General features: G+C 35.8%; 2 protein-coding genes across 2 annotated transcripts; one reads left to right on the top strand and one right to left on the bottom strand.

Moving 5' to 3' along the window:
• Positions 1 to 8369: 8369 nt before the first annotated feature.
• LOC145628162 (sesquiterpene synthase-like) lies at positions 8370 to 18014 on the bottom strand. Its single transcript, XM_081680472.1, has 6 exons — positions 17756 to 18014; positions 17261 to 17633; positions 16429 to 16647; positions 16175 to 16313; positions 15810 to 16058; positions 8370 to 8573 (listed from the first exon to the last, which is right to left on the bottom strand). The coding sequence occupies exons 1-6, from the start codon at positions 18012 to 18014 to the stop codon at positions 8370 to 8372; spliced, it is 1443 nt and encodes a 480-aa protein (XP_081536598.1).
• Positions 18015 to 18841: 827 nt separating this feature from the next.
• LOC145628161 (uncharacterized protein At4g02000-like) lies at positions 18842 to 19411 on the top strand. The gene has a single exon (XM_081680471.1). It carries the CDS (start codon positions 18842 to 18844, stop codon positions 19409 to 19411), a length of 570 nt encoding a protein of 189 aa, XP_081536597.1.
• Positions 19412 to 24973: the final 5562 nt, after the last annotated feature.

Raw genomic sequence — 24973 nt, 5'->3', positions numbered from 1 at the left:
GAAGATCGTTACTTCTTTGACTATCTAAGCCGTTAGTCAAAAATTTTCAGTAGATGTTACCGTCTTAGCACCATCCAATAAAATTTACAAATTTACCCCAACCATGTTAATTCCATTTACGAAAATATCCCCTGATTTACATCTTATGTAAATCAGACTGATGCACTAGTATTTCCCCCAAGTTAAAGTAGTGCGTATTTCAATTCTTTGTCTACACTGTAAGCACTAAGCAGTGCGTTTTAGTTGTCAATATGAATAAACTTCAATTTGAATTAAGAGGGCAATTTCATCTTGTGGGTGAAACTGATCTTACCCTAACATAGGTGAACAAGTAAATTATACTTCGTATCAAAGTAAATTGTTAACACTTTTATCGCGAGATACGAAACCATAACTAAGTCGTATTTATTTCATTATTTGAAACACCAAACACATCAATTGGAATGTAGAATGAGTTGAAGTGACAACTACTCCGTATATATTTTTTGAAAAAGGATGAACATCAAACTAATACCGAACGAATGAATATTTCGGTCTTTTTCATTCGCAATTCTTTTTTTTTTTTTTTGCGACTGAATATTAGGGTAGTCACAAATATTAGTCGTAAATTAGCGACAACATTGCGACTACTGCGAAATTAGTTGCAAAATTTGCGACTACCAACCTTTTTCAGTCGCAAAAATATTTTTTGCGATTGAATATTAGGGTAGTTGCAAATATTAGTCGCAAATTAGCGACCGCATAACAACTACTACAAAATCAGTCGCAAAATTTGCAACTATCAGTCGTTTTCAGTTGCAAAAAAATTTTTTGCGACTAAATATTAGGATAGTTGCAAATATCAGTCGCAAAATTGGCTTTTTCTTGTAGTGTGTGGGACAAGCTAATTGGAAACCCTCACGAGATAAAAAAACTCATCCTCTAGGGAGACTTAGAGGTTTAAATTGCTTCTCACTTGCGCTAAAAGTTATTGTGGTTGCTACCATGCGGATTAGTGTGTATGTGCTTTCTCCTTGTTGCCCCTCCTTGTTTTGATTCTAGCAAATTATTTCCCTTCTTTGGTTTGACATTATTGTTTTGCTCGAGGACGAGCAAAAGCTTAGCTTGGGGGATTTGATAACTTGTTATTTGGTATGATTTTAGGGTACTTTTGAACCTTGCATTGTTTTCGTGATTATTCAACATCAAATTTCATTATTTATCCTATTTTTATGCATATTTTGTACCATCCATGCTTCACGGGTTGTTTGTGCTTTTGATGTAATGTAGCTATTTTTAGCACTATATATGAACGTGATCAAGAATGAGTGAACAAGGAGAAGGGAAAGATTGGTTGATAGAGCAATGGAGGAAGAAGGATGAGTTCCTTAAAGAGAAATGAAAAGCTTTTGGAAAGCCTTGAAGGGTTGTTTTCACAAGAGTCAACTTCAACTGATCATAACTTTTGTTCTACTCATTTTATTGAATTGATTCAAATTGGAGGTTAAATTTCGTCTCAAGAGCTTTCCAACGACTGGTCACAAGACCATTTTCGATAAGAAACGAAGAAGTTACAGCCTCTCGAAGTCAAGATGTTCGTGCAGGGGTTTATGCACGGACGTGCAACAAAATGGCACGTCCGTGCAAGGCTGCACGTCTGTGCCAAACTCTGCACGTCCGTGCAGACCTTGGCAGTAGGTTATGCCCTCTTCTGCCCTCTCTTGCATGCCCGTGCCAACTTTAGCACGTCCGTGCAAGCCTGTTTTCGGGCTTTTTTTCGTTTTCTCCGTCCTTTTTATTTGGGGTAATATAAATACCTTCTTAGTTTCGATTGTAGGAAGGGGGATCTTCTTATTATAGTTTTAGCTTATGTTAGGTTTTTAGGGAGAGAAACTCTCAATTTCTAGAGAGAGAAAGTGGGAAAAACTTGTTGAAAGCTTGGAATATGAAGATTTGAAGGAAGGAGACTTAAAGATTTGATTATTTCCTGCATTATCAATGAGAATTTCTTACTCTCTCTCTCTCTCTCTCTCTCTCTTATTTTATTGCTTTAATTGTTTATTTTTGTATCTTTTCTAGTTTTATTACTTGTTTATGTTAAATTAGTGTTTGATTTCATATTCTTATTGTTAACTCCTTTAGTTTTGCAATTTATAATGATTTGTGAGTAGTTCTTTTACTTGGTATGGTTGAAACTATTGATGAATTCACAAATAATTATTTGCATGTGTTGATTAAGCTAATGTGGGATGTTAATTAGTTGAACTTAAGTTGTTTCATTGTTAGTTCTTGTAAGTGGCCATTACTAAGGATCGAGAGATGGACTTAAGCTTTCTCAACGAAGGTTCGAGAGATGAACTTGAGTTGGCTCCCTTATACTTAATTGACTTGACATGCCATGAGAATAGGAATTTCTAATCAAGGAAATGTTTATGTTATCGTGATTATGCTTTAACAATTGTTTTATGCTTTAACACTTGTTTTATGCTTTGTGACCACGAGAGTAGGTTCGTTGTATTCACGACTCAAGTAATCCCTCTAGCTTGAGAGAGTAGTTGGGTGTCTTAGATGACTTCCCCTAATTATCCTCAACTTGCTATGTTTTATATATTAAATTGTAGTTTGTGAATGACTTAATTGGTGCATACCTTCCCAAGATCATTTTTATCATTGATTATAGTTTTTCTTTATAACTCAAAACCTAAAAAGACTTGATTTAGCTTATCACAAATCGATATTTGTTAGTGCTCCCCTTAGTCCTTATGGGATTGACCCTTACTTACCCTTTCTACCCATTAGAGAGACCAAGTTAGGTTTTTATCTTTGGTAGGCTCGACGACGGCCTATCAATCATGTTGGACTCTGTCGTTCCGCGACAGAGGCAGTTTTACTCCTTATGGGATTCGGTCTTTTTCTGATCGTATCCGGGCTATTTTCTCTATAAATAGGGTCGTATTTTCCTGTTTTTTATTCATTCACAATCATCATCAATATTCTATTCTTTTCTCTCTCAAGCTAATAATTTTTCTCTCTCCCTTTTCTAAGCCTCGCCTTTACAAATAAAATATCGCGCTCACGAGTTCTAGACAGACCTAGCCAAGCTCGAAGTTGCATTCGCCCTATACATGAAAGGTTGATAATTTCTGAGGGTTTGGTCTCAAATCCCTATTTCAATTATTTAAATTAATTGTTTAATTTAATATATTTTCCTTGAAGTTACTAATGTGTGTTTTGTTTTGATAGAAAGAGATACGAGACAACGAAGTAAGTAATATTATTGCTATATTTTTATAGAAAGCATGCTTAGATTATATTAATTTCTAGTATCATGTTAAATTAGGATGTTATTTATTGTTTTCTAGTATCATGTTTAGGTTGCTTCCTATCCTATTTTCTTCTATTATGTTAGTATTATGTTAGGGTTAAAGCTTTTATCTTTATTGTTTAGTGACATGCTAGGATTTGTTATTAATCTTGTCAGTATCATGCCTAGGGTCTTGCTAATATTATTATGCTTTGAGAATATTATTGTGATGATGATTGTTATTATGTTGCTTTATATTGTTATTGTTATTGTTATTGCTTGATCACGCCCTCTCTTGCAAGTTTAAATGGAAATTGTACATATAATCACCCTTAATAAAATAATTAATAATTTTATTTAGGCTAATGTGATAATTCAAGTGATCGTCAATAATAGATTTGTTTGTACATTAATATTCAACCAACATAGATTAAACAGATTTAGGATTAATATATTGATTGTATGTTAGTCAAAAAGTGCACATGAATATGAGAAGAATAAAGTATAGGCCTATTTTTAGGGCAGGTTCAATCTCTTTTAGGTTGGATTTGTACCTTCATCCCCTAATATCCAGTCATGGTTCCAGACCACTATGGAGTTAGCAATCTCATGGATCGTGAAGGGTTGTAACCTTCACCATGTGAACGGTTTACAAGTTCCTAAAACTTGTTGGCGACTCTTTTGTTCTAGCTTCCTTCCCTTTGGACGCCACCATACTTAAGTGTATGATCACAGTGGGACTCAAGTGTGGGATGCTTGAAATATTCCCTACACAACCCAATCCTTTTTTTCCTTGATTTGTAAGTCGAACAATATCTTGTATAGGTTTTAGGGGTCATAGTAGCGCTTAAGGATCCAAATCGAGCTCGGGATTGACAAAAAATTAATGTAAGTGTCTCATTTTGCGTATTAAAAAATATATCGATTTACGTGCAAATATTCTTGTTGCTGCGAAATATTCTCGGGTAAGGTTTTATGGGTCATTATAGTACTTAAGATACTAAATTGAGCTCGAAATTGATAAAAAAAAACGTAAATGATTCAATTTGTGTGTTTAAATTGACATTATTGAACTCGTGATTGCATGATTGAACACGTAAAATTAAACGAGAGTTATTTAATTTTATTGTCAATTTTGAACTCATTTTGGACCCTTAAAAGCTAAAATGACTCATAAAACCTTACCCGATCAAATTTCGAGGCAAAAAAGAATAGTTGCACGAAAATCGATATATTTTTTGATATGCAAAACGAGGCAGTTACGTTAATTTGTTACCAATTACGAGCTCAATTTGGATCCTAAAGGGCTAAAATGATCCCTAAACCTTAACATGACATTTTTTTTACTCAATAAATAGAAGAAAAAAATTGGATTGTACGTGTACGTGACAATTAACAAGTTATTAGTACTTTTAGGCTGTAATATATAAGTTTTTTTTATTATATGGCTTCAATTTGCAAAATATAGACTTTAAATGGTTGTAATTGACAATTTTTTCCTATCAACCGCCCAACAAAAACTTTGAAAGAGAAGAAGAGGGAGAGAAAATGAGAAGATGGCCATTGAAATTAGGAAAAAAATTGTGTAGAAAGTGCTCACCGTGAGTCCACCTACAAAAATACCCCTTCTGCTATCTTCTTCCACCACAAACTTCCTACTTCCTCACTTTCTCACTCCTCTCAATTCCCCCAAATTTCATCATCGTCATTCATGCAATTTTCTCGTCCATGGATCGATCGCGTACTTTCTCTCTCCTCTCAATTCCTCCAAAATTCATCATCATCATTCACGCCGGAGAATCGACGCTATTTTAGAGCAACATAAAAACATTAAGATTAATCCGAAAAGAGCAAGCAGAAAAAACAATATGAGGAGAGAGAAACTTAGCGGGGGATTAATTGATCTACAATTAAACACCCAAAATTGGAGTAAATTTTAGGTAAAATTGTTATAAACCACCTTTTTTGTCCATCTTTTTTGAAAAAACCACATTTTATGTTTTTTTTTTTTATTTACTAAACCACCTTTAAAGTACCTAAATTCTTGATTGCATCACCCCTATTTCAAATTTTGACGAAAAATTTAACTGAGACGTTAAAGGAGCCCACAACTTGTGTCTTTCGCTCCTAAATCATGTATTTTTTCACCCAAAAAGATTTTACCTTTCCCTTTATATAAATACATGACTAAATTGAGTAAAGCTCTAAAAAACCTGATAATACGATAATATACACGTTTTAATTATATGCCATATTTATATGATTTTTGTTGTGCTTTCTTCCTACATTTGCTTATTTGAGCATCATTTTATTATATATTTCGATATTGCTCTCCTCGGGATCTTTTTGTTTATTTTGTAGGAATAAGCTATTGTGTGAGTTGAGCTATATATTGGAGATGTTTTTATATGACAAAGAGTAGGAATTTATTGAAAAAAAAAAAAGCTTGCCCCGCAGCCAAGATGTGGCTTACTACACTCCTCCACAACCTACTCGTGGCTAGCACGTCAAAAGGAAGAAGAGTGGTGTGGCAGCACATACCACAGCCCCGCCTGTGGCCGGTAGAGGTGCGCCACAACCAGATTGTGGCCTGCTCGTATTTGGTACTTTGTACATGAAATTGGGCTTGTATGGGCTGATTTCTCGGGAGTTTTTATTGTATTCAACTACTCCAATGTTACCTTTGGCTCTTGCTAATATATAGCTAGTTATTAGGGATAATATTGGGGGGAGCGACATGATGTATAGCTAGGAGCAGCAACCCCATATAGGAGGCTAGTGAGTTGTTCTTTTAATAATTTTCTTCTTGGCTTAATTCTCTTTTATTATGTTATTCTAGTCATATTTTCTAGAGTTAGGTTGAACCCTAGCCATGATTAATACTTGATTTATTCTTTTAAATTCTCAATTAATTATTTATATCCTTGATGCTTAATTGATTGTGCTTATGCCAATACTAGATTAGAGATAATTGGTATTGTTATTATTCCATTGTCTTGATCGCAACGGGAGTTGGGTTTTGACGGATTTGAATAGATCAATTAAGGGTATGAAATTCTCCACGGAAGTAGGTAAAACGGATTATTGGGAAGTTAGGGTGCCGGACTTAATGTCTTTAATTTGCATGATTCCGCGGAAGTAGGTTTGATTATTAATTAGGGAAGTCATTGACAACTCAGGAGAGATCTTTGGTATTTTATAGGGCGTACCTTTCTTTGTGAACATATAATTGATTGATTGGGGTAAGAATTTGTCTTGTATTGATTATGCTAGTGGTAATACTTAATTCTAGATATTTTTATTATTTGATTTTCTTGTTTTAGTAGTATAATATTTTCAACCCTATTTTGATTAACTCGACTAGTTTTAATTCATAGTAACCCAATACTAATACTACCTTCTCTGTGGAATCGACCTTGATTTACCCTACTACATATTAGCAGGATAGTTTGACTTTTATTATTTTTGTTAGGTGTGCGACCGCCTATCAAAATCAAACCTAATTTTGCTACAAAAATTAAATTGTAGTATTGTTTATTCTCAAACCCTAAATTGAGGTAATAGAACTGATGGTTGAGATGGAGGGAAGTTTTTGCTATGGTTGCTGATTTGGAAGTTGATGGTTGAGATGCAATATGTTAGATTTGAAATAGGGGTGGTGCAATAAAAAAATTTAGGTACTTAAAAGGCGGTTTAGTAAATAAAAAAAAAAAAACATAAAAGGTGGTTTTTTCAAAAAAAAAAAAAAAAGTTGAACACAAAAGGTGGATTATATCAATTTTACCTAAATTTTAGGTAAAAATAGAGAAAAATGGATGTAATAAGAGGGAATTGAGAGAAAAGTAGGGAACATGATGATTGTTAGGTGCAGGAAGTTGTAGTGGTGTTTGATGATTGTTATTGGTATGACTACTAAGACGAAGGACGTTGGTATGACTACTGGTATGAGTACTATTAGATTGTTATTGGTACGAGTAAATGAGTATCAAAGGTTGGATTATTATGGGTTGGATTATTATGGGTACTTAGTAATCATTGGTATGACTACTAAGAGTAAACCTTTGATACTTATAATAATCCAACCTTTGATACTCATTCTCAAATTAGATTGTTATTGGTATGATTACTATTGTCAGATATTAGAATATTAAAGTCATATATTAGAATATTATCATCACATATATTGGAATCACGGTGAATTTAGTCTTACGCAAAACGTTTCCTTGAAATTAAGGCCACCAATTTAAGCAATGCTTTAAAAATTGGTGAAGATTAAAAATGTATTGGTGAAGACTCAAGAGCGGGGGTATTGAGGAAGTGACGGTGGTGAATTGGTGGGTGAGGAAAAAAATAATAAGAAAATTGGCGTGGGTGGTGGGAGGAGAGGAAGAAGAAGGGGGACGAATGCTACGGAAGGAGGAGAGAGAAAGAAGTAGAGACAGGAAGACGGAGAGAAGTTGTTTTTTTTTTTTTAAATATTGATTATTAGAATAATAAAAATAAAAATAAAAAATATTTTTTAAAATTTTAAAATTTTAGATCAATTAGAACGTGACACGTGGATTGCCAATTGGTTATCAAGGGTTGGTGACCTGCTTGTGCTGCTAAGAGTAAATGAGTATCAAAGGTTGGATTATTATGGAATAATCAAAATGTGAGATTATTTTAAAGAATTAGGGAATTGAATAATTTTAGGTTAATTTTCCTTTATTAAAAATAAATAAAAAGTGAATAACCACACGTAAAGGACATTGACACATAGAATAGGAATATTTTACTCATATGCATTATTACAATGAACTCAAATCATATACCCAAACCAAAGGTAAATTACTATATCCGTTCTCAATTATTTACAACGATTAGATATTTTCTACTCACACTTTGTCAAATAGTTAAAATTAATTTGCAACTGAGGTTATTATTTAACATACATAAAAGTATAATGCATAGATATATACATGAAATTAAAATGGTGCGTTATTAAAAAAATTATGCCATAATAATAGGATTAACAAGAATAGTGGCAACTTTTTCTTTCAAGAACTGGCCTATAGTATAGCCATCTTCATCGGGGTGATAAAAGTCATATAATGTCCTTTGTTATGTTGACAAGTGCAAGTAATATAGGCGTTGGAACAATTCTTGTCCCTATTATTTCTTCATTCATGTCCTTCCATGCTTCTTCAATGTGTAATTGGAGCTCCTTCGTAGCATCTTCCTTGGAGATTCCAAATTGATCCATGTAACAATCTATTGAAGATGAACCATGACTTCTAGTCTTCTCGAACTACAAATTTCCATCAAAATTAAATACGGAGTAATAAGATTAGATTGAAGGCATTCAATTCGAGTATACCCATTATGAAAAGTGGTGGAATTTAGAAAGACAAAAAAAGTTAATAGAGTAAATAGTAAATTTTCAAACTAATTTTTCAAGGACATGATTTATATTTTAAGTAAAACATAATCACACACGATCTTGGTGTTGTAAGTAAAAGGAAAATGAGAAAGTATTAAAAAGTGTTTCAAACATTTTTGCTACATGCTAGGGATTAAACATGTGACCATTTAAAAAAAAAAATTAAAAAAAAAATAAAAAAAAATGATTTTAACCATCATTTCAATATAACATCATTGATAAGTGTTTCAAAATAAAGGTAATAAAGCCAAATTTACTTGTATTTCTTTAGTATTATTAGATAAGTAGTTATACGTCCGCTAGCTTTATTCAGGTCTGTTTCTAAGCTTCTGATGGCCTATGGGTTAAATAATAAATTGGGCCTTGAATTAAAAATTAAAGTACAAAATTTAAATTAGCTTATATAGAAATTTTATTTTTTAATAAAAAATAATACATTAATTTTATTATTACAGCTATTTAATATTTAAAAGATACATTTAAAACTTAAATTTAAGCATCCAAAGAATCAAAGACAGCTATTAAAACATTTGTTTTGTTGTATTGTGGTCTACTCATTTTTACTATACTCCTTATACGAAATTTTATAATTAATTTTTTATTTATCACCCACAACTCTACTTTATCATGAGGTCCAATTTTTTTTTTATTTATTTAATAGACTTCTTATTCTTTATCTAATCATCAAAATAAAATTACTCAGATATATGGTCACCATTACCACTTTTTCTTTGTTTGCTAGCTATAGTAAATGGCTAAAAATCTGTAAATGGATGGAGTACGTTACGATGAAAAAAAAATATTAGATTAACTAAATTTTTAAATTAACAAAAAAAAATTTAAAAATTAAAATTTACGTGATTGAAACAAAAAAAATATATCAAACTTATGTAATTAAAACCATCATACAATATGCCATATTAAAGTATAATATTCTAAAAGAGTATAATTACATAAATTAGCTAGAGAGGTAACATTGAATCCATAATGGAATTTATGAAACTTCAATAGACGTGAACTTAAAATATTTAATTTGCAGTAAATAATTGGTGGAAGAATTTATGCATGCGGATTGCAAAAATGGTAAAAAACAGGAGCATTTGTTATTCTTTTAATCTTTAAATAAAAAACTTAAAAAAAATGTTAAACCATTTTTTATTGGGCCCCTCATCCATTAGGCCCTGGGCAGCGGCACCTATTGCCCTGCCCAGGGACGGCCCTGGCTTTATTGTTAACAAGCAATATTATACCTTAGTTCATTGCAAAACTCGGGACACTCACACACACACATATATATCCTGATGAGTTGACTTGAATTGGGTGATAAAGACATTGAAATTGTGTGACCATCAATGAAATGGTTGTTTTTGCATGATTTGTGGTTTAAACTCAATGGAAACCCTCATGAGATCAAAACTTGTCCCGTAAGGTGACTTGTGGGTTTAAATGGCTTCTCACTTGAGCTGAAATTGATTCGTGTTTTCCATGAGTGTGGTTTTGCTTGCATTCCCTTCCTCTCTTGTTGCCTTTCTTTGCTTTGATCCTAGCAAGTCCTTTCTACCCCTATTTTGGTTTGATATGACTATTTTTCTTGGGACGAGCAAAAGCTTAGCCTGGGGGGGATTTTGATAGCTTGCTATTTGGTATGAATTTATGATTATAGAGTAATTTTTTTTGCCTTGAATGTGTGAGGAATCAATGTCTTAGCTCATTAATCAATTCATTTTTATGTGTTTTTGTGTACTATGTGCTTCACGGGGTTGTTATGTTTTGATCACATTTAGGTCCTAAAGAATGAACAACAAAGCATCCTGAGAAGTAAATAAGGAATTTAAGACAATAATGAAAAGAAGTGAAGCAAAAATGAAGAAGCAAGAAGCAAAATCGAAGAAAGAAGGAAAGATAAGGCCAAGAAGACCCTGCACGTCCGTGCCATGTCTTGCACGTCCGTGCAGGGGTAATCCAAATTGTGAATTGCTACTTTCCAGTTCTGCACATTCATGCATAAACCAGCACGTCCGTGCAGGACCTGGCACGCCCGTGCTCGAATCCTGCACGTCTGTGTAGGATGCCCTGACCCAAATCAGTAGCTACTGATTCTACATTACAAGGTATGCACGGCCGTGCATAAGGTGGCATGTCCGTGCGAAAGTCTACACGTTCGTGCCACACTTATCACGTATGTGAAGAATGCCCCAACTTAAATTGGTAGCTACCGCCTCCCTTTTTCCACCTAGGACGACCGCGCTCAAACGTTACGCCCGTGCAAGAGGTTGCACGTTCGTGCCAAACGAACCCCTGCACGTCCGTGCAAACTTGCTTTTGAGCCCGTCTCTTGTTTTCTCCCTCCTTTTTATATGGGGGTTATATAAATACCTCCCTTGAGCTTCTTTGTATAGATTTTCTTCTCTCCTATTCCCTTAAGCTTATTCTCTTAGTTAGTGCATAGTTTTTCTCTCCCTTAGCTAGTTTAGATTTCCAAATACTCAATCATTGTACAAGAATTAATGGATGTTTGTTCTACCATTTTCAACAACTGTTCTCAACTTTGAAGCATCAATTTCTGTAATTTCTTTCCTTTCTCTTGTCAATTAATTTTCTGTTTTTCATCTTTGTTTAACTCTTGTTCAATCTTTATTAATTGCTCTTACATGTTCAATTCATCCTTGATTTATCTCTCTTCTAGTTTAATTGAATTCATGAAAACCCTAAATATAATTTTAAGAGTAATTTCCACCATGTTTAATAAGTAGTTAGTTACTTAGTTCACTACTAGTCAATTTTCGACAGAAAAATTTCATCAAATCACCCGGAAATCAGTCGGAAAAACCCGATTCTGACGGAATTCCGCCGTAAGCAGTTGTCGGAAACCCTCTGGTAGGAAAAACGCCCTTTTCCGACGGAAATTCCGATGGAAACACCTTTCCGACGAAAATTCCGTTGGAAACACCTTTCCGACGGAATTTTCAACGGATTTTTGTCCTCGGAATATATTTTCAAGTACCGGAAAAGTCCGTCGTAAATTTCCGACGGATTGTAAATCTGTCGGAAATTTACGACGAAAATTCAGTCGGCAAAGTTTTCGATCCAATTATAAAAAAAACACGCCGCACCACCACCGGCACGGCGTGACACCACCACCACCCCTAACAAACCCTAACCTAAGCCTTCTCCACAGCCACTCTCCCCACCCTAACCCTAAACCCACCTAAGCCCACGCCACTCCAAGATCGAAACCACCCCAAACAAACCCTAACCACAGCCACCACAAACCCAGATCTAAACCATCCCCACCACTCTGCCCACCCTAAACCCGCCTAAGACCACAACCCCTAACTAACCCAACCCTAAGCCCACACGCACCACCAGCCCCTAACACAAAACCCACAGCCCCTAACTAACCCAAACCTCAGCTCACACGCACCACTATGCCCATACGCACCGTACCACCAGCACCACCACATCAGACCACCTGTACCCAAATTTTTTTTCTAAAAAAATATAATTAATTAAAAGAAAAGGGTAAACATACCTTATGAATTCTTCAATTTTTTGTTTATATGGTCAAATTCGACCATGAAAATCCCAGATCTAGAGTTTTCATGGTCGAATTCGACCTAAAAACCCATTAATTTGTTGTGTCGTTTCGAATTAGATCCTTGAGGAGTTGTGGACGCAGCATGGTCGGGGTTTTCATGACACAGAAGGGAGGACGGAGAAAGAGAAGGGAGGACGGATAAGAGACAAAGGAGGGAGAAAAAAAGAGGAGAGAGACACAGGAGGGAGAAGGAGACCTAGGAGAGAGAAAGAGGAGGGAGAAGAAGGAGAAATTTGAAGAGGGGAAGGAGTTGCGAGTTGCGGCTGAAATAAGGTGTTGTGATAATAATTAGGGTTTCCGTGTTCATTTCAAAAAAAAAATTCGACGGAATATAAATTCGTCGGAAATTCCTATTTTTCCGACGGATTTACGTGTCCGTCCGAAGTATTCCATCAGAAGTAGGGCCTTTTTCTAGTAGTGGTTAGGGATTGGGTGAAAATACAATAAAGCAATGGTTGATTGATTTGGATTCCTTCATGTTTTACTTTGGGTTGATGTCTTTTTGTGCTTGAATTGATTATTGAATGTATGTGTATTTTGGTGGCCACTTCATGCTCATGTGTTCATTCTTTTATTTACTCACATTGAAAGATGGGGTTTAGTAGTGAGTCCTTTAATTTCTTGTGCAATTGGATTATGCTATTTTTATGACTATGGATGGATATTTGGTTTCAATGAATAGGATGCTTTAGTGTGGTAATTTTTGTGATAAATCCCAATTATTTGTGCTTCATGCTAGCTTGGAACGATTGAGAGACAAACTTGAGCTAGAAGCCCACTTCCTATCATTGAGACTTACTTTTTATCATGTTAGTGTTTCATCTAGGGAATACTTATGTTGTGACTTTGAAAGAAGACAATGTTATATTCATATTCTATCACCCATGTATGTTCATGATTTATCCTTGTTATCGATTATTTGGTTTGGTTGGTGTTGAATCCCGTCTCCCCTAACGTTTGTCTTTATAGAAGTTAACTAATCAAAACCCCAATTTGTAACCGAACTGGCTTACAACCGTTTCATACATACTCTTGGTGTTCTTTACCCATTCCCTTTGAATACGGTCCTCTACTTACCCTAGACTTATCTTAGGTTGGTTTAGGTAGAAATATTGTTTGGCTTAGGGTGATTTTCCAACGACCTATTTATCCTTCTACCAAAATGATGCCGTTTTCGGGGATCAATATAAAAGTATGTTATTGTATTAGATCTAGGATCAAAGTTAAATCAATTACTCATTAGAAGTACGTAAGCCATCCGTGTTTTAATAAGTGTGACACTTACCAAATACAGTCGTGTTTTACTAAGTGTTACATTTTTTAAAAAAGTACATTTTAATATTATATGTTTCTTCTTTATTGTCCCCATCCAAATCTATCACTATTTTGTTAATATTATTTCTTTCCTTTCATATTAATTACTTTTCAATAAACTATTACCCTTTTATTTATTTTTTATATAATTTTTTTATACTTCAACTACTCCACTTACCTCTTATTTTATTTAAATCAATTAAATTGTCTAAAACTATATATCGGTCAAAGTGCAACACTTATTAAAACATAGAGAGAGTAATTTTGGTTGTCAAAAAAGAATTAATTCTGAATAAAGGGTGCTCAAATGTCAACGTTGTTGACATCAATGTACTTTTAAAATGTGCATTAATCAATGGATTTTATCGACAATTAATTAAATGTGTAAAAATTAATATATAAAAAAATCATCAACAATTTACTATACCAATAGGTTGTGGAGTAAAAATTTTCCATGTTTATATTCATTCTTTTGGCATTCTAGTTCTTTTTGTTGGGATTCCTTTATAACCTCCACTTATCTCCTTTCTTAATGGGGTGTTTAAGGGTTGGTTAATTTTCTTAATTTCTAATTAGTATCTTTGTCTATCATCTTCTTTATTCTTTCATATTACATTGTGAATTATATATATTCCTTGGTTGAAAAAACCAATTATTATACATTTATGTAAACGTACGAAAGTTGCTAAACACATTCCATCTTTTTTGCGCGTAAGTTCTAAACACATTCCATCTTTTTTGCGCGTAAGTTTATGTGACTCTAATCTCTCACCTAATTACAAGAGTATGCATGAGAGTAGAGTGTGAAGTTGTGAGCTAGTGGCGGATCCAGAAATTTATAAATAGGGGTCTAAAATAATTGGCAATAAATTCAGGTAGTTGCCAACACTATCAATCCAGGCAGTTAGACGGTCTGTGGGCGGCAGTAGATCTGGGTAGGTGTTTGATAAGTGTTTTGGGGCTTTAAGTTGGAGAGAGAAAATTAGACAACGGTTTCGTAAAAAGGATTTCACATGACTGTATAAGAAATTTAAAAAAATATTAAAATTGCTTTTTTATATTAACCAATTCACATGAAGAGCTTAGGAGAAATAAAGAGTCTAGCAAAACAGAAATATTCGGAATGGGTCAAGGGTCTAATTTTTTGGGCTTCTACTCGGGCTTATGAACCTTTTTTTTTTTTTTTTTTTTTTTTTACAAAATGGGGATGCAGGTATGGTGCTCGCTCCCTAATCCCTATATGGGCTTAATATGTCCGCCACTAGTGTGAACCTTAAGGAACATGCCAGCGATTGAATACAATTGAGCATCACTTCCGATTGCGCTAGAATTTTGTTTTCAAATCAGTTATTTACGTACATAACGGCACACCAGTTTTGTTCCATTGTTTATAATATTTACATTTTAATCTTTTGGCTATTTCTTACTCATGGCCTTTTAAATACCTTATTTAACAACATTTTTATCAGAAATTTGAAAAATACCACTATGTAAAGTAGTAAATTTTGACATTACCACCTCAAGTTTTTTTTTATTTAATCGTACCACCTAGTTTTTTCCAAAACATTTAAAAGTACCACCATTTTTCAGAGTGACGTCATCATGGGATTGTGTTAGTGTTTTCGCCCCAATTACATGTATTGATTGTGTTTTTGCCCAAATTACATGTTTTTATTGTGTTTTCACCCCAATTACATGTTTTAATTGTCCAACTATTCATCCAATTAAGCAATTCATAAAACCTAATTTTTTGAATTGAGCAAAACCCCCAAATTGATTACCCAAACCCTCATTACACTAATCAAGCAATTCAATTCGTTGAAGGTTTAATTGCAGAAATTAATACCCTAATTTGCAAAAATGCTATAATTGAAATCAAATTTACAAGATGAATAGGTAGAAAAGGGGGAGAAGATACGAGAAATCGAGGGAAAAGAAATGAAAAATGAAAAAGGGGGACTCATGATGACGTCACACAGAAAAGTGGTGGTACTTTTAAACGTTTTGGAAAAAAATAGGTGGTACGATTAAATAAAAAAAAACTTGAGGTAGTTATGTCAAAATTCACTAGTTTACATGGTGGTTTTAATCAAAATTTCCTTTTTATTAGTACTACTTTATTGGTAATTTTGAGTCGCCGGTAGATACCCCTTTTCTTGTTGTGCATCTTAAATGAGAGTACGTGTACATACCTTGTGGCTACTAATGTCATTCAAGAGCCTGGCAAGTATGCATGAAGCTTTTAGAGCCTTTGTATTTTCGTCAACCCATTCAAAGACAGGTTTTGATGCCAACTTCCCCATTCCTTGATATGCTGCAGTAACAACATAGAAATAGCCGGAGCTTACAATGCCATTTTTCATGTATTCTTCGTATGTTGGAACAACATTTTGATGATGCCAAACAGATTGTTGTAAGTAAGATTCACATATAGCTTTCATCTATCAAATAAAATAAGACATTGATTAATGTTAGTCATTGCTTGTATAATTTCACAAGGAAAACAGATAATAATGATACGAGTATAAAGATTATACTTTAGTATATATGAACGTACTTCTTTTTTGAGATAATAAACAGCGTATGATCGTTGCTCCAAAGCTAAATCTTGCTCAATTTCTTCAACCGTATCAAATATAACTTGAGAAATGGCTCTCATGTAGTTTGGAAGTTGATCGATGCAATTTTTGTCCCACCTATTATTTCATCAATTAAGTTAAGATTCTAGTTAGTTCAATAATTAGGTAAAAATATAGATTTAATTAGGAGGACTATATTTAACTTTCATATGGTACATTTATGCTAACGAACCTTTGAATCATTTCAGTGAAGGTTTTTAACTCTTCAATGGTTCCATAAGCATCATAGATGTCATCTATGACCGATATAATGTTGAACATTTTGTTAAACAACATCCTTGCATATGAGTACTTTGGTTCGTAGTACATACCCAAAATCCAGAAGGAGGCCTCTACTAATCTGTCTCTCACAAAAGGGTATTTTGTGACCATATCTAAACTTCTCCACCACCTTAGCAGAGAAAAAAAGCAGTTTAGAAATTTCTCAATTATTGACACTGTTAGAGATATGAGATATCGGAAAATATATGTGTTAATCCGATGAGCAAACCCACATGTGAGTGAAAGTATTGTCCCACATTCAAAGATTGAAAAAAAAAAGTGGAGAAATATTGGGATGTGTATCCCACATTGAAGAAAAGAGAAATGTTAAGTCCATGAGAAAACCCACATGTGAGTGGTGTGTTGTCCCACATTGGTTTAGTTTATAGTAAGAGTTTGTATTGGGATGTGTATCCCACATTGAAAAAATAAGAAAGTTGTGTGCACTTTATAAGGCAAAAGGGTTACTTCCCTCATTGCCATATGGTTTTGAGGTAAAACCTCATTGGTCGTGTATAGTGGACAGATGTGTCGGGTGTGGCCTAGGCCTCTTTATCAAGAAAGTTGTGTCCACACTTAATAAGCATAAGGGACCACTCCCCTCATTGTCATATGATTTTGAGGTGGAACTTCCTTTGTCGTATAAAGTAGACACTCATGGCGGGTGTGGCCCAGGCCTGTCATCAGACACTAAAAAGATAAATCACTTTTATCTACTTGTATAAGTTACTTGACATGTTTACCTAGTATGATCTCTTAGCTCCTTGTTGTGCAATATTTGAAGCAAGTTGAAATCTAACTTTGCGAATTTCAGCAAAGCTTCATTGTGGAAAGACGTTGACTCGTAGAATGAGATTTGATACCACGATTCTAGCCTTATACTACGTCGATGAAGGGGTAGTTTCAAGGCATGGGCTATTTGTTTGGCCATGGGAGAGCTTAATTGTGTAGCAAAGGAGGTTAGATGAGTAGTAGCAAATGCACGAGCTTCGTCGAGTGTTTTCTCTCCATGTACTGCTAGATATGATGCTTCATACAAGCTCAATAAGCCTTGCACATCACTTGCTAGACAATCCTTAAAGCTTTTGTCCTCACATTTGAAGTTCTCAAATACATCTGTTTTTTTATACAAACAAATACCGTGTTAATATGCGGAGTATTATCTTCTAATTACGATGTATATATTTGACATAAAACTATGCAAAAACAATGTAATGATGAAGTAAATGGTGACATACCACATGAATCATTGAATCCATGTTGTCGTAAGAGACGAAATCGTAGAGAAACATAGTAAAGATCATCCTCATAGGAACTATCATCGTACATTTTCTTGTGGAACTTTTGAAAAGTGTCTTCAATTTCATTTTCAAAATGGTATGCAACTCCAAGTCGAAGTATATCATCTAGAAATACAAGTCTCTCTTTTGCGTCTTTGTTAACGGCCAAAATTTCCTTGCGCACCACCTCTTTAAGCTCTTCTGCCTCTCGCTCCATTAGACCTTGGGTAACCTAGGCCAATGGTACGTAAATCATTTTTTGGTATACAAACAAAATTAATATTACAATAATTAGAAGCTAACAATAACACTTCCTCCGTTTCTATTTAGTTGACACGTTTAATTAAGCACACATATCAAGGAGATGAGATAGAGTGAGAGAGAATGATAAAGTAAGTGGGAAACACTTAAAAAGCAAGGTATAAAAGTTACCCAAAAAGGAAATGTGTCAACTAAAAAAATCTTCCTAAAAAGGAATACGTGTCAACAAATAAAAAACGGAGGTAAGTATGAGATTTAATCTGTTAATTATCTCTATTTATCAATAAGAAAATTTGCAAATTGCAGCCATTTAAAGTTAATATTTTGCAAAATTGCAGCCATTTAAAAAAATTGCAAATTACAGCTCAAAAGTTGTTATAAATTGTAAACTGCAACCTAATTTAATTTTTTCATCGGTTTGCGTGTTGAAAATTATTTGATAAAAGTTTTAATAGTTCCAAATTGAGCTCCGAATTAGCATAAAATTATCCCTCCCCATAATTTTTATTAAAAAAACTCCCTCGAAAGATAGGGTTTTTGCTCCCTTGCGAGAAAGGATTGTACTCCGTCACGAACGACTGTGCTCCGGTATCATGGCAGAGGATTTAGCAAAGATGTACTCCTCTTTGAAAATAGAGGAGGAGGAAGGAAGTGTGATTGACTTAGGCAATATAGAAAGTTCGAAATCGGATGAAAACCTAGAACTGCTTTTGGTAGGGCGCCTGTGTACATCTAGGCCTTACAATATAGAAGCCTTACAATATAGAAGCGTTTAAGCGCACGATGCTGAAGGCGTGGGCGCCAACGGAAGGGATGGTTGTATGGGTCTTGAGCCCTAACTTGTATGGTTTTCAATTTTTTCAATGGCGAGATAAGGAGAAAATTTTGAAAGGAAGACCATGGTGTTGGGATAATCATCTCCTTGTTTTGAATGAAGTTAAAGGGGATGAGAAGCCTGATCAAGTAATTCTCACCCATTCTCCTTTCTGGGTAAGAATTTACAACCTACCTTTTAACTGTCGATCGAATGAGTATGTGGAAGCCCTCGTCGGGGGATTAGGGGAGGTAATTGAGATAGAAGATGATGCCCTTGGGTTGGATCGATATAGGAGAGTTCGAATTCTGATGGATATTACCAAACCCTTGCGACGTTTCCAACGAATCAAAGGCAGGGGAGGGAATGAATTCAAGGTGGAATTCAAATACGAGAGGCTACCTTATTTCTGTTTTGCGTGTGGAGTGATTGGTCACTCCGAGAAGGACTGCCTTGTGCTGACAGAAGAGGAGAAGGAAAAAAGATTAGGGTGGGGTTTATTCCTCCGAGCCTCACCTAGGAAGGGGCATGCTAAATAGAGGGAGGAGTTGTCTCTGATTACGAAAGGCAAGCGTCAGTTGTTTGTGACTAAGGAGGGGGACAAGCAGCAACTAGATAGACTCGAACTAGAGCAAGGACTGATCAATTGTGCTGACCAAGAACCAAATTTGAACACTAATATCATGAAGAAAGCATGGGAAGGCAGTGTAGTGCCAGAGGTGCCAGAAGAGTGTGCTTTAATCAAGAGCTCTGGAGTGAATGAGGCTAGTGTCTTCCAATTCGTTGCTGGTAAGAACTCCCCTAAGAAATTACCAGGGGCGAAGACATGGAAGAGATTTGACAGAAAATTGGTGACAGATGCTGGTGCTGAGTCTGCTTCTATGAACCGCAAAAGAGATGCTAGTGTTTTAGGGGAGGAGTTAATTGATAAGGGAGTTGAAGGTGAGGGAAAGAAGTTAAAATGAAGGCTCTCGAGTATGTTGATGAAGATATGGCGGAGGTTGGCTTGAACCAACCCCGCCAAGCCCAATGAGTCTCTTATGTTGGAACTGTCGGGGTATGGGCAATCCTTGGACGGTTCGAAGACTCCGTAAGTGGAGTTCTATTTATGCCCCTGACTTGGTTTTTGTCTCGGAGACCATGATCAGTAAGGTGGAGGCAGAAGGTGTTAAAAATAATATAGGCTTCTCAAATTCTTTTGGTGTGTCGAGCCATGGGAAGTCTGGTGGTTTGTGTCTGTTTTGGAGCGAGGATAAAATCAGTTTTTCCCTTGTTTCCTTTTCCCGCAATCACATTTGTGGAGATGTGGTTCGTGATGGTGTTAAATGGAGGTTTGTAGGAGTGTATGGGTGGCCGGATTCTTCGCATAAGCACTGCACATGGCGTCTCATTCAATCTTTGTGTGAAGGCATTAATTTGCCTATTATTTTCGGAGGCGATTTTAATGAAATTCTCTCCCTTAGTGAGAAGGAGGGGGGTTCGGATCGTGATCGAAGGGAAATGCCAAATTTCAGAGAAGTTCTTAATAATTGTGAACTCAGAGACCTTGATTTTCGAGGTCAATGGTGGACTTGGGAGAAGGGGTTGACTGAAGCTACCAAAATTCGTGAAAGACTGGATAGGTTTGTGGCTTCTCCTTCTTGGTTTCGATTGTATCCGAATGTTTATGTTGAACACCTCTTGAGATACCGTTCTGACCACACCCCCATCATAACCCATTTTGAGCAACAAAATAGACAGAAGAAGAAAAAGCACAAAAAGTGGTTCAAGTTTGAGTCTGCGTGGCTGCTAGATGAGACTTGTGAAGCTACGGTTCGAGAGGCTTGGTGTGAGACTGGCAGGGTGAGTGTTATGGAGAAAATTATGGCAGTGGGCAGAAAGCTCCTAGACTGGAGTATGGTGAAATTTGATGACCTCGGTAAGCAGATTGAATTGAAGGAAGAGGCTCTCAAGAATGCGCAGCACAAAACTGTGACAACTGCAAGCTGTGATGAGTGTTCGAGGCTAGAGCTCGACGATTTACATGATAAGTACGAAGCTCACTGGTATATGAGGTCGAGAGTATCTGAAGTTCGAGATGGATATAAAAACACCAGCTATTTCCATCATAAAGCTTCATAGAGGAAGAAGAAGAACAGAATAAAAGGGCTCTATAATTCGGAGGGGGTTTGGCAGGAAGATGAGAAGCGTGTAGAAGGCATTGTTTCTGATTATTTTACAAAAAATTTCGAGGCAGGCACTCCTACTGATGAAGAGTTGAACGAGGTTCTGAAACACGTGAAAAGTTCTATTTCGCCGGAGCAAAATTCGAACTTAATGCAGCCTTATACAAAGGATGAAATCTATTCAGCTCTTCAACAAATGCACCCTTGTGATGCCCCGGGTCCGGACGGTATGCATGCTATTTTTTATCAAAAATTTTGGCATATTGTTGGGGATGGTGTGACAATTTTTGTTAGTGTTGTTCTTCATGGTTCTGTTGCTTTAGAGCATGTTAATGCCACTAATATTGCTTTAGTTCCTAAAGTTGATTCTCCGAGTGTGACCTCCGAATTTAGACCTATTAGCCTCTGTAATGTACTCTATAAACTTGTTTCCAAAGTGCTTGTTATGAGACTTAAGTTGATTTTTCCTAGTGTGGTCTCGGAAAATCAAAGCGCTTTTGTTCTGGGAAGACTCATTACAGATAATGCCCTCAAAGCCTTGGAGTTGTTTCACACAATGAAGAAAAGGAGTAAGGGGAAGCGGGATACGATTGCTCTTAAACTTGACATGAGTAAGGCGTATGACAGAGTTGAATGGGGATTTTTGAGGAAATTACTGCTTACTATGGGATTTGATGGCAGATGGGTTAACCTTATCATGCAATGTGTGTCTACTGTGAAGTACTCTTTCATAATTAATGGAAGGGTGTGTGGTGATGTGGTCCCTTCCCAGGGACTCCGTCAAGGAGACCCCCTCTCTCCTTACCTCTTTAATCTGGTGGCAGATGCTTTATCTCTTATGTTGCAGAGTAAGGTTCAGGGAGGTGCTCTTCATGGTGCCAGACCTAGTCGCAGGGGTCCTATAATTTCCCATCTTCTTTTTGCAGATGATAGTCTTCTGTTTGCTAGAGCCAACCGACAGGAATGCGAAATTATCGTTGACATTCTCAACCAGTATGAAGTAGCCTCAATTAATTATGAAAAGTTGGAGGTTTCTTTCAGTAAAGGAGTTAGACAAGAGCAAAAGTATGAGATTATGGGAGTTCTGAACATGCGACAGGTTGATAGACATGGTAAATACTTGGGAATCCCTACTGTGGTAAGCCGATCAAAAAAGGCAATTTTTGGGGCTCTTCTATATAGATTATGGAAGAAGTTGCAAGGGTGGAAGGAAAAACTTCTTTCTCGGGATGGGAAGGAAATTCTCCTAAAATCCGTCATCCAAGCCATCCCGACCTATTTGATGGGGGTTTACAAATTCCCAGGCTCGGTAATTGATAAAATTTCAAGTGCCATGGCAAGATTCTTTTTGGGTCAAAAAGGAATGCAACGCAAGATTCATTGGAGGAGTTGGTCCTCTCTTTGTACTCCTAAATGCTTTGGTGGCATGGGATTTAAGGACCTCCGTGTTTTTAATGATGCGCTTCTTGGAAGACAGGCTTGGCGACTTGTGCATAATGAAGAGTCCTTACTTAGCAAAGTCATGAAGGCAAAGTACTACCCGAATTGCTCATTTCTCGATGCGGCTCTTGGTCAAGGGGGAAGCTATTCTTGGCAAAGTGTGTAGAGTGCTAAGGCTTTAGTGAAGGAGGGGGTTATTTGGAGGATTGGGACGAGTTCCAATGTTAATATATGGAAGGATGCGTGGGTTGCGGATGAACATGGCAGTGGTGTTACTTCGAGTGACAATGGTGAATTTTCCCAGGTTAGTGAGCTTATTAACTTTGAGACTATGGAATGGAATGTGGATTTGATCTCTACGCACTTTAATGAAAGAGATAAAAAATGCATCTTAGCCATTCCTTTGAGTTTGAGAAAACCCAAGGATATTTTGACTTGGGCTTTTTCGAACGATGGGTTGTATTCTACAAAATCTGCTTACATGCTTGGGAAGGGCTGTGATTTTGATGATTTTCATCAAGTTTGGTTGTACATTTGGAGCTTGGAGGTGTCTCCCAAAGTTCGTCATTTCCTTTGGCGTTTCTGTACGAGTTCACTGCCCTCCAAGGCTTTGCTTCTTCATCGCCACCTTATTGACAATGCAATATGCCCTTGGTGTGGGGTGGAAGAGGAGTCCAGTGTACATGCTTTGTTCACGTGTGTTCGAGTGCAGGAACTTTGGGAGGATAGTGGTTGCTTGCCTTTAATTGATGCAGATTTTATGAATGATCCTTGTGAATTTCTTGCAAACTGGAAAAAGGGGAGTGCCAAATTGCAGCAGCGTGCTGCCTTCCTTGCGTGGTGCATTTGGGGGGAGATAAATCAAAAGGTTTTCAATGATAAAACTACTCCCACTACTAAAAAATAAGGTTTTTGCGACCGCCTCTAACGGTCACAAAAAATAGCAAAAACGGTCGCAATTTATAATTGCGACCGTCAACAGTCGTAAAGGGGTGGTCGTTATTTACTTGGTCGCAAAAAAAAAATTATTACGACTGTTTGACGGTCGCTGATTTATTGCGACCGTTTTTATTAATTTCAACGACCGCTAGGGAAACTGTCGTAAATATAAACAATTGCGACTGGTAAAAGAAGCGGTCGCAATATTGGAAATTAGCGACCGCTTTTGGCCGTCGCTAAAAGTAAAAAAAAAACAAAAAAAAAATCGCCTTCACCACTGCTCTTCAGAACTACGCCCCCCACCACCCAAGCCAACTCCACCCACTGCCCCTTCCCAGTCAACCACCTTTACCAACCACACTGTACACCTTGAAAACACCACGCAGCCACCATGAAAACCCCAACCAACCACCACGAAAACCCCAGCCACCACATATATTAAAATCAAACAAAATTAACGAAATTGAAATTAACGAAAATAAAACCCAAAAATAACAATAATAACAAAAACCAGCAAAAAATCAACCAAAACACAGATAAAATCAAACCCAAAAAAAAAAACCAAATTGAAATTAAACAAAATCAAACATTAACCCAAAAAGAACGAAAAATTCAAACATAAAATTAAACAAAATTAACCACATTGAAATTAACGAAAATGAAACCCAAAAATAACAAAAACCAAACAAACCAGCAAAAATCAACCCAAACACGGATAAAATCAAACCCAAAAAAAACAAAAAAATCCAAACAAAAATTAAAATGAAAATTAAAAAAAAAAAGACAAAATTCGAATGGATAAAACATGGAATTCGAATTAATAAAAGTAATAAACCTCAAAATCGAACATAAAACAATTATCAAACCAAAATCAACAAAAAATATCAAACCCGAAATAAAATTACCAATAATCAACTCAAAATTCGAAACGAATATCAAACATACTCAGTAATATTAACAAAAATCAAACAAAAAAAATTGCCCAAAAATTCAACCCAAAAATTATACCTTAAAACAAAAAAACCCACAACAATTAAACCAAAAATTCGAACAAAAAATCCAACAAAAACGAAATTAAACCCTCTTAAATCGAAAACAAACATAAATTAAACCCACCTTTATTAATATTTTTATCTCTAATGGTTCATATGGTCGAATTCGACCACAAAAATTCCAGATCTAGAATTTTTATGGTCGAATTTGACCATTAACACCATAATTCGTTTGTTGCTCGTTGAATTTATCAAAATTTGTTTATTGCTCAGTTAAGAATCACCAAAGAAGATTAATTAAGGCAGCTAGCACTGGTGTAAAAGAGAACGGAGGTAAGAGAAGAAGAGGATAAAGGAAAAGGAGAAGAGGAAATAGATCGGGGATAAGAGGAAACAAAAGGAGAAGGGGAAACTGATTAGGGAAAGAAGAAGAGGAAATAGAGAGAAGGAAGAGGAGAGAGGCGTGAGAAATGAAAAAAATGAGAGAGGGGAAGTGGAGCGGTTGTATGCTTATTAGGGTTAGGGTGTGCTTCTCTCCCCTTTTATATTACCCTTTAAAAAAAAA

This window comes from Chenopodium album, chromosome 4, assembly GCF_948465745.1.
Source record: "Chenopodium album chromosome 4, dcCheAlbu1.1, whole genome shotgun sequence".
Lineage (NCBI taxonomy): Eukaryota > Viridiplantae > Streptophyta > Magnoliopsida > Caryophyllales > Amaranthaceae > Chenopodium > Chenopodium album.
This window is presented reverse-complemented; position numbering and strand designations above follow the sequence as displayed.